Source organism: Pectinophora gossypiella, chromosome 10 (assembly GCF_024362695.1).
Source record: "Pectinophora gossypiella chromosome 10, ilPecGoss1.1, whole genome shotgun sequence".
In the NCBI taxonomy this organism is placed as follows: Eukaryota; Metazoa; Arthropoda; class Insecta; order Lepidoptera; family Gelechiidae; genus Pectinophora; species Pectinophora gossypiella.
This window is the reverse complement of record NC_065413.1, coordinates 4621359-4632407: the sequence shown is the minus strand read 5'-3', so window position 1 is coordinate 4632407 and position 11049 is coordinate 4621359. Positions and strand designations below refer to the sequence as shown.

At 38.6% G+C, this 11049-nt stretch overlaps 1 protein-coding gene across 4 annotated transcripts in view; it reads right to left on the bottom strand.

Annotated features, from left to right (window-relative positions):
• Positions 1-11049, bottom strand: part of LOC126370193 (uncharacterized) — a 63438-nt gene that overhangs the window by 5717 nt on the left and 46672 nt on the right. For 2 of the 4 annotated variants that reach the window (XM_050014953.1, XM_050014954.1), the window contains exons 2-4: positions 4796-4912; positions 3410-3592; positions 251-471 (exon numbers count right to left, since the gene is read on the bottom strand). In XM_050014953.1, coding sequence (XP_049870910.1) covers positions 251-471; positions 3410-3592; positions 4796-4877 — 486 coding nt within the window. In that variant the 5' untranslated portion in view covers positions 4878-4912. The remainder of the gene's footprint in view (positions 1-250; positions 472-3409; positions 3593-4795; positions 4913-11049) is intronic. The other 2 variants (XM_050014955.1, XM_050014956.1) reach the window with 2 other exon arrangements.

The following is an 11049-nucleotide window of genomic DNA, read 5'->3' as shown; positions in this document are numbered from 1 at the left end:
TTCACAGACTTAAGCATACCTTTCTAATTGAAGTTATGCAAGAATATTTAGAGACCTATCAGATTGTCTCAGATTGGCTTATATTATAATGGGAGAAGATTCTGCGGCCTACATAGTTCCGGAAAAAAGTACATTGCGTAAATAATCTGCTATGGGTAAGTATCATGTTACATACATACCTAGCTATCGTCATATGTATCTAGCTGAAGTGCTACTGGCTTATTTTTTTAGAAATAAAGTGTGCACCCACCGGTTCAACACCAAGATAATGGTCCGCGATCGCCTGCGCATGTTTCAAGGACAGCCTGGTAGGAGGATGGCCCGCGCAGGCGCCTGGCAGGACCTGGTCGAGCACCCCACACAGGATCCAGCCGTGTCTCCATACCGTGTCTAGGTGTTCCACTCTCACCGGCCCAGCTTCTGCCAGCCATTCTAGCACCTCTTGCTTTTGCTCCTCGCTTGAGAAGACTACTGAAAAAAGAATAGTAAACAAAAATATTGGTAAAAAGTGATAAAGATGAATTATCTACTTCTGCCGTAGTGTATTTTCTTTTCTCTAAGCTTAAATAAATTAAATATAGAGTTAAATAGGATGGTAGTTATTGTATTGTTTTGGCTTAATCATATACAGGTAGTTAGTGACATCATAAAGAATACTTAGAGGGATGATTCAGCTCATTACTCTGAGTTAATATCACGTGGATTTTTCCATCGCAAAATGCATGCTTTTTTGTATTTTTATTATTATTTTTAATTCGCTTCGTCAATTTTATTAAAAATTAACACGAAACTTGATGAACACAATGAAGTAGTAGTAACTACTCCTACTCCTATAACGTAGTTATTAACTAATATTAAACTTGATGAGCGGAATAAACGTCAAAACGGTTGTCATAAAGTGCCGCTAAGACAATTCTTAAAGCATAGCAAGAAGCTCTAAACTTGGAAGATGCAGTCTAATGAAGAGTAGTGTCCAACATGATGTGCGTTTTACAGGTCTATAAACCGTCCATCATCATTGCCACCTAGTCCTTCTAGTAGAGTGCATCATAAAAACAAATGTGTCTGGGCTCGTAATTTTAAATCGCTCGCGTACTCACTCGCGGAAATATACCTGTCTCATCTTGCAAATGGCAACTTCTGATGTGCTCCGTGAAATGGGTGTATATTTTCAAACATGAAAGGCGAGCGTTTAAATAAATATGAGCAATGGAGTGTCCACTTCACTATGAGCACACCCAGGACACTTCAAACAAAAAACCTCTTTTTATACGGACACTACACATTGACGTTATCGTATACGCGCATCTGTGTGTGTGTGTGTGACTTATGACGCCCTTACGATTGAAGCCCAAAGTAAGACTGAGGGGGGCCGCTGCGCTGGTGAGGAGCGGAGGTTGCCGTTCTATACGTAGTATTATTCGTTATTCTATGCTATGGGCGTGAGTTTAGAAAAGAGTAGATGATTTTATCAGAGTAGTCATGTGTATTCCTCCGGCTAAGTAGTTAAATACCATATGCGGTAAATGTACAATAAGTCACGTCAAAAATAAAAAAAAGAGTAGAGTAAATGACAATAACAGAAAATCCATAAAATCACTAGTATGTTTTTTTTATTACGGTGTCGTAAAACATAAATTATCTCTTCGAAAGTGTAGTTTCGAAATTCGAATTTACACGTGAATTTTTATCTTTCATCGAATTACAAGGTAGAAATTGTAGTCAATAGTCATTAGTATGCAGTGTGAGTAATCATGTAATATGTATCGTTACTCGTTTCATGCTTCAATTGGGATGAAAAGAAAACCTTAGAATGTTTCATTCATATATGACTCACGCACGTTATCCCTATTGCGGTAGGCAGAGTCACAAGTAACAACACAGGTAAAACAAACAACCAATCTTAACCACGGCATGCGATCAAGGCTATCTCCTAAACATCGCGCACCCGCCTATGCACTAAAAGTATTCCTGCGCAGATGACTGCTTCCGAAGATAGGACTCACACATCATTCGGAAGAATTTCAGAGAAATATAGGACCAGACCAAACATCCATGTCTCCCTATCCATCCATAGGGAAGGCCCGTGCCCCAGCAGTGGGGACGTTAATGGGCTGGTGATGTGATAGGTACCAAGCTATGTTCTTGTTTCATACCTTTTAGAGCGTCATTTTTCCGTAATCGGGTTTTAGCTTTTTTATTTTGTTATATTATTTTGGGGTCTTATTTTTTTATTACGACATGTGGAACATAAGTAGCTGAACGCGTTCTTTGTTATTCTATGCTTCCAATTTTGCATAGAAGTTATCAATATACCTACTCTGGGCGCCATCCCACTTGCGTCAGACGGAGTACTGCGGGGCGGAAGGCAAGAGGGAAACCACTGCCCTATTTTTCCCTAAAAAAGTAGCATGGAAAATGCTGCACCGCCAAGAGCGTGGCTCTTACATTGATGATGATGATGAATCAATATACCTACGACTATAATCCCTAATAAGCTTGATTGTACATGCATGTAGGTAATTATAAGCGAGAAGTTCTAAAGTCATTCGTATGCGATACAGCTGGTAAAGTATACCTATCTGAGTTTACCGTACCATGACCGCTTTGTACGTGGAATATTCAAGAAATTCAAATCTCGGATTTCATACGCACAGTAAAACAAACATTTGCAGTAGATATGACTTTGTCATGCGTGAAATTAAAGTACCTACATACACTTGTAGCTAAAGGGCACAGATTGTGCTTTACTTATGAAATATTTTCTCGCATTGCTTATGTTACCTTTTGACCGTCGTAGAAGGTAGGTAAGGTAAGTATATTTATTATGACTTTATGACCTTCGCATCAGGTATCGGTTGAGAGATGATAAGAACAATAACAACCTATGGATTAGGCATTTCCATCGCATTTCCTTTACTGTTACTTAGATAATTGATAAAGCCAATAGTAATAATACTTTTCTCCGGAATTGTTGAACCAAAACCAATTATTTTCGAATTCATGTTTGGATCATAAATGACGATCACGGTCTCGGCGGTTAAGGAAAATATTTTATCCCGCTAAATGCGTTTCGGAGGTATGTGACCTAGCTTGTATTGGGCTGGTTTTCCCTTCGCGGGTTGGAAGGTCAGACGGGTCGATTCTGTAAAAAATCGGACCTAACAAATGTTCAGATTAGGTAGACTCTGAAACGGAATAAGGCTAGGGAGATGAAAAGTAATAATAACTTTCTCGTGTTCTAAAATTATCAATCTCAACTGTGTGTATGTTACACTGCGTAAGTACCTACCTAGTAACCTTCACAGGCCTAGATTATCAGCGACGGTACCTATGAGATTATATCATAGAGAAAAAAAACATTGGGACATAAAAGGCTTGATAAGATATTAGGCAAAATAATACTCACCAGCCCTAAAAGCGGAATCGATGCACTTCAAGAGCTTGAACAGGAAACTCTGTTGGCCCCAGAAGAGGGTGAGTAACGTTGCCGGTGCGAGGTAGCGGAGGGTCGTCAGGAGAGCGTCCAGGGCCGCAGACCACATGCCTTGGCCCGACTCGAATTCCGGATACTCTGGGATCGGGAACAACCCTGGAAGAATGGTAAAGTTTGGTTAACATGGGAATTGGAAACCTGTAGAAACCTTTGGGTATTTATAGGGTCAAGTTCCCAATGGTCAAACTTGCGTAAACGGGACAAACCTTTATAGCTAGTCTCTGTTATCTCTGTTAGTTTAGGTATAAATTAAATCTATGAAATCTCGGGTACAAAAATCCACCATCTTCTTCTATCGTGTTGGTTGTGTGGTGGATTACCAACCCCATCAACCCTGGTGGCAAGGTTATTATTGAGCCGCCAAAGGCCCCAGACATGACTCATGTAACGACTACGTAGTTACATCAGTAAGTAACCGGGACCAACGGATAATAATTATATCAATAGATGATATAATTGTTATGGAAAAGTAGATAAGTAGGTATTTAAATTATAGGAAGTTCGTTGAACGCCGTACCTTTTAAGTCTAGATAAGCCTAAGTAGGCAAATCCGAATTATACAGTTTAATTTTTTATTTTATTTTCTTCGGAAAACCAACAGCAAAAGAGTTTATCACTTCACAGAAACGAGTAGGATCACAGAAACCGATTACTGAAGTCCAAATGTGTTATGTTTTCCTGATATGTGCAATTGCATAAGTGATACCCGCACTGTCTCGAATTTTTGTACATAAAAATTAATTCCCACGTTTTTAATTATTATGTAATAATAATCAATAAAAAAAAAACGTTTATTTCTTCCAAACGTTTTACTGGTACTAGAAATGAATACCTGAGACATTTCCCCATTGGATAACTCATTGTGTGACAAATCGGATGTTTTTATGAATGAATGTTTCAGCTGTTAGCTGCAAGTGGAGTCAACTGGGAAATTATCCAGGAAAAAACATTGGTTCCTGTTATAAGGAAAATTGTCGTGACGAATATTTGACGTACGGACTGGAGCAATGTTCTGTCTCTAGTCATACAAAATGAAGATGGTACTTAATAGACAGAGTTTAATATTGGTAAGTGCTTAGTATTACGGTAAAATGGTTTTCGTTTTATAAGTAGCACTACCCGGGCGTAGGGAAAACTCGTAAAGAGAAATCTACATCGAATAATTATGTGATTGCGACGGGATTCCGACCCGCAGTTTTGAGATTATCTCTGTGTGGTAGTACTATAATAATTTAATATATATACTAATAATTACGTTATATGTATCTACTTTGTAATAGGTAAAGAATTGATACAAACCAATGCTTCGCGGGTGATGGGAGTGAGTTCTCCGGATATTCTCTTCATAACTTTTGGCTAGCTCCTTTATTGAATCCGACATTTTTTATTTTTAAATAGTCGCCATATCTTTGTTCCCTGGTTTAAATATAGTTGAGTAATTGTACTTGCTTATATTTAAGTAATATTGTGTTGATATTTTGGTCTGACGAAATTAAAAAAATTAAGTATATAATAAATAAAATTCTTTATTAATCATAGTACAAAAGTTAAATAAAATTAATCGATAAAATTTGTTAAGAGGGTTATTTGCTTTAAGTAAATTATAAAATTAAACTAATAAAGATAAATAAAAATTTGAAAATGGAACTTTCTGCGGAATCAGTTCGTTTAAAAGTTAATATTCGAATTTCCTAATAGGATTTCTCAATATGGGTAGAATAGGTATACCTACTTACGTTTAAATGACGCCAATGGTACACGTGATTGACGACGTTTTACGATCAATTAAATTAAAATTTACCTCTGCTCCTTATCGGAACGAAAGTTTATGAACACACACTCTTTACAGGTTTTTTAACACTTTCTTTTCTGATAATGAAGTAAGAAAGAAATAATTATAATCGTAAATCTTCGTCATTTTACGTTATAGTCAAACAGTTGGAGCTCTACTCCATATCGGGGTAGATGAAATTACTAGAAGTAAACTTGCGGATTATTTCCAGTAGTCCCCTCTAGTGCTGTCCCCCGAGGTGACAACTGGGAATTTTCTCAGTTGTCAATATTCAATATTCTTTATTTGCATACTATGATGGTGTACCTACAAGTTTGTAAGTTACATATGAGTTTCACATCACAGACCCTTTCTGTCACAACAAAATAGAAGTTTAAAGAGAGAAGGAAGCTTTTCAAATAGTAACATCAGTATCATTTAGGTATACACTAGAGCTGTAGTAACATTTATTATTTAGAAGATCTTTTATTTAACATTTTGTCATTTTTCTTTTAATATGTTAGGCAGTTTATCATAATTTTTGATGGACATCAAATATGGGCTATAAGAATGTCATCATCATCAGCCAATTAACGTCCCCACTGCTGGGGCACGGGCCTTCCCTATGGATGGATAGAGAGATCGGGCCTTAAACCATCACGCGGGCCCAGTGCGGATTGATGGTTATTAACGACTGCTGATGCAGCCGGGACCAACGGCTTAACGTGCCTTCCGAAGCACGGAGGAGCTCGAGATGAAAACTTTTTTTGTGGTCACCCATCCTATGACCGGCCTTTGCGAAAGTTGCTTTACTTCAACAATCGCAGACCGAGCGCGTTAACCGCTGCGCCACCGAGCTCCTCTATAAGAATGTAACAACCATAATATATGTGAAGTAACAAACAGATAAACAACTGTTTTATGTAGAAGGAAAGAGAGAAGATACACTCCGCGGTAGGAGTGGACAACTGGGAAGGGATTTTAGCGATGGCAGTTCTAACCCCGGGGGACTGTGCTAGAGGAGACTATTCGGTACAAATTGTTTTAAGTTTACGCGGTTATCATAATTAAAACATAATAACGGGTTCTTACCGCGTTTAAAATAGGTATATGAGACTCCCGATATTTCGACACTGTTGCAAGTGCCATGATCACGGGATTGACAGTGTTGAAATATCGGGAGTCTCATACCTATCCCTATTTTAAACGCGGTAAGAACCCGTTATTATGTTTTTTAATTATTCGGTATAATCTTAGATGAGTATAATGAAGCGTACGATGCTAGGCTAATCCGTAGCCCATAAAATTACTAGTCTATGATGTTGAATAAAACTTATTTCTTAGAAACCAATACAAAATACTTACCAAAATAGACGCGTTTGTATGTATAGATAGATACTGACTGTCTGTTTGCTATCCCTGTAATATCTTTTATCTAATCAGTATGAGTTCATTCCGAGATGTTGAGTCAAAAGATAACATTTAAGTATGTACCTACTTACTTGTATTTTTAGGCTAAATTAAACTTAATATTGACTCACTTTTATGTTTCGACTGCGGCGAGGCCAAAAGGAGTGGTTTAACTGTTTGCATAAGGAATCATGTGTAGTAAGGTATATAGGTATTACAAATGTATTGGATGTATTTGGATGTTATATAGGCTGTTTATTTTATGTAACTATTGGGTGTACCTATATTTTCTTGTCACTTTGTTTTTAATATTTTTTAGATTGGCCAAGTATGTTGGCTCAACTATGCCTGATGGTAAACATAGAGAAGCCATAATTGCAGTAGTAACTGAAAAGCAACGCAATGAGTCAGTTTCGAATCAGTTGTGACTACCATACTGGCCTACTAGGTGCTTCTTCACGCTTCGCTTAAAGGACCCCATATTGTAAGAAAGAGGGAACACTTGAGCCGGCAACCCGTTCCACTTTTTAATGGTGCGGCAAAGATAGGAGTTGTCGATTTTTTTGTGCGCGAATGTTGTATTTATGTACGGTCACGAGCATTAATATGTATACACTTTGGTACCATGTCACATTAACTTTTTTGACAAATTGAACTGTAAGTCTCACTAAATGTCAAATATGTTAGTGCGACAAAGGCCTAAAGTGGGTACATTATATTGCTCATGACTGTACACCGTATTGTATTATGTTTTGTGTTTGGTTGCCTGTAATGTCTAAGTCAGAAGTGGTAGAGGCGTCAGGGACGGGTCCAAAGATAAATTATAAAAGGCGTTTCAGTCCTATACAGTCATAGAATATTTTCGTGTAATGAATTCGTATTTTGAACAACGTAAAACATGCCACCACGACCATTAATTGTAACTGAAACAAAGTTACCGAAGATTAATTAGCTGAACGTTCCACGCTAATATAGGTAGTGATAATATTTTATTGCTCTTTGCAAACATAATACACTGATAACGGAGCTTTGTTATGATTCATTAGCGAATTAATATAACGACCCGCCACGAGCGTTTGTTCGTGTTATCAGCACTATTTGTTTGAAGAATACCTTTATGATTTAGTCTGTGCACGCAAACTATACTCATGGCTGAAATTTGAATCTGCCGCCTCGACTTACGCGAGCCGCGGCATTCCACGCTATTGGTCGAAACCAATATGGCGTCACTCTGTTCGCGCCGACCACGGGGTTCACCACGGATAATTTGTTTGCTGTGAATTTATTGTGAAGAAACTGTTTAATCTATCGGAAATTGTGTTATTAATGTTGGACAATACCTAATTCAACTCAGCTGAGTGTTAAGTTGGTGAATACAACAAGGAACTGTCGGCGGTATAGGTATCTCGGTCCCGTGGTTTGGAGCCCGGCGCAGCAGCAGTCAGGTTGGTGGCCTTCTTATTTCATGCTGTGATTATGTATAGATTTGTGTTGCACTGACCACCTTACCAGCCATGGATTTAGTCTCTAGCTCTGGTTATCGAAGGAATTAACGAACATATTTTGGTCCTTTGTCGCTCGGATGGTAGGTCACGTGACATTCGGTCGGTCGGTTTTATTTATTGGTATTTACCTATTAAAAACAGTTTTCTTAGTGTTTTTTCGGTTAAAATACTAATATTTCGGGTTTAGTTTAGCTTATCTCGGTTGTACTTATAGGTACATATACATATTTTCGGTTTTTTCGGTTTCGGTCACTGACCTCTGCTCGGTTTCGGTTCTAAACAATTTTCTCGGTGTTATTTCGGTTAAAATAACAATATTTCGGATTTATTTTATCTTATTTCGGTTGTACTTATAGGTACAGATTTGTATTTTCGGCGTATTTCGGTTTTTATCGGTTGTGTCGCGCCACTTTCTATTTTTGTGTAGGTACCTATTTCGTTGTTGAATAAAATAATTCAACATGGCGAAAAAGTTTGAAGTAAAATTCAAAATAGAATGCGATTGGTTTTTAAATACAATTGATATGATTGATTCATCGGAGTTTAGCTCAAGTGTAAAATTAGCGCGTTTGCGTAAGTTAACTTCTCATTTTGATAACTTAACGGAGGCCTATGAATGTTTACTGGAGGTTGTAACCGATTCGGAAGTAGTTGCAAAGTATGACGAACAATATAAATGCGCGACTTTACAATATGACAAGTTGGAAGCCAAGGCGATGGAGCATCCACACTCACAGGGTACTTACATACCTACCACTAGTGCGCCGTTTGCTCGCCTACCGCAAATTAATTTGCAAACGTTTGATGGTGACTTATTTACATGGTGCAGTTTTATAAGTTTGTATAATTCGCTAGTGTCGTCTCGTACAGACATTTCAAAAACCGAGAAGTTTCATTACCTGTTCTCTCATTTGCAAAAGGAACCAAGGTCAATGTTACAACACTTGCCTATGGTGGATTCATCTCTTGATACGGCTTTGGAGCTTCTGAAAGCACGGTATGACAACAAACGCTTGCTCGCGGACACGCATATATCGCGTATTTTGAATATTCCGGTATTGAAAAAGGTAAACACGTTGCGTACGAGTATTTTGAACCCGTTACTGGAGTCGACTCGGGCTTTGAAAGGATTAGGTCTACCTGTGGACAGCTGGTGTTATATGCTTGTGCATATCAGTTTGTCTAAATTGCCTATTGACATTAGGACTCGGTTCGAACAAAAGTACGGCGGATTAAGGTGTGATTTACCGACATTTGAAAATTTAACGACATTTTTACAAAATGAGTGTAGTTTGCTTGAAACAACGACTTCAGGTTGCAATAATTCTGAGGTTCCCAAAACAAAAAATATTAATTCGATTTCGGTAGCTCCGTACAGCACGGACGCTAAACATAGGTGCGCGTTTTGCTCAATCGCGGGTCATGATATTGACATTTGTTATAAATTTAAAAACGGCTCTTCTGGAGAGCGTAGAATGTGGATACGCAATAATGGGCTTTGCTTCAAATGCTTCGGCCAACACTCGGCGTCTTCTTGTAACCGTCATGTTCCTTGCGGGCGGTGTGGTAACCTCGGTCACCATACATTAATATGTACGTTAGATATGCAGCCTAGTGCTCGGACGGCAAAAGGTGCACACGTTCAAAATAATAATTCATATAATAAAAACTTTAATCAGAGCACCCGTAACGAGCGTATGGTGCATACTGTGATGTCTGGCCACCCCGGTCAGGCGCACGACGTGAGGCCGGGCGGTTTCGCTTGTGGTTCGGGCGCGGATAGCGCGGCAGTTGTCGGTCACGCGCTGCCGTCGGGTTATTCTGTTCAATCGGAATAGCAATTAGCGCAGAGTAATGTTTCTTCTATGCCTACTTTACAAGATAATGTTATTTTACCTACAGTTATTGTTAATGTTTTATCGGGTAATGGGGAGCTTGTTAAGGCAAGGGCATTATTAGATTTCGGTTCACAGGTTTCGGTTGTTCGTAGCGATTTTGTTAATTCACTCGGTTTGAAAAAACATTACTCTGTGACTCCTTTGTTGGGTGTAGGTGGCACTCACGCTTCGAATAGTAATTATATTGTTACTATTAATTTTCGGTCGGAAAGAAATAATATTTTGTTATCGGTTAATGCGGTTGTTTTGAAAACTCCTACCACTTATGTGGCTAGTCGGCTCGGTATTTCGGATAATTTACGTATTTCGGATGATGGTTTCGGATATTTATCGAAGGTCGATATTATTTTCGGTTGTGATATTCTCGGTGAAATTGTAGAAGGGAATAGGGTCACTTTACGGCCGGGTGGACCTTATGCCATTGATACAATATTTGATTTTGCTATTTTCGGGCCATTACGGGGCAATTATAATAATAATGTTGTTTGTCGGAATCGGAATATTGATGTTTTTTCGGGTGTCTCATTGGTGGACGCGGTTGAGCGGTTCTGGAAGTCGGAGGAGCCGCCCAAGATTAAAATTAGGGATCCTTGCGATGTTGATTGTGAGCGGTTATTTTCGGGTTCGGTTATTCGGTGTTCGGATGGTAAATATATGGTTCGGTTGCCATTGATACCTAATCACGCGGAGTTGGGTGATTCCGCGCAGGTTGCTATTCGGCGGTTTATGGCTTTGGAAAGGCGAATGCGGGTTCAGCCTAAGTTCAAAGAAAAATATGTTCAATTTATTCCGGAATATATTCATTTAAAACATATGCAACTTTCGGAGTTTGATATTAATTCGGAACAGGAACATTACTTTTTAGCGCACCATGGTGTTTTTAAAACGTCTGGTGACACGGATAAGATTCGGGTTGTTTTCGACGGTAGTGTTAATACAACTACTGGGGTTAGTCTTAACGATTGTTTG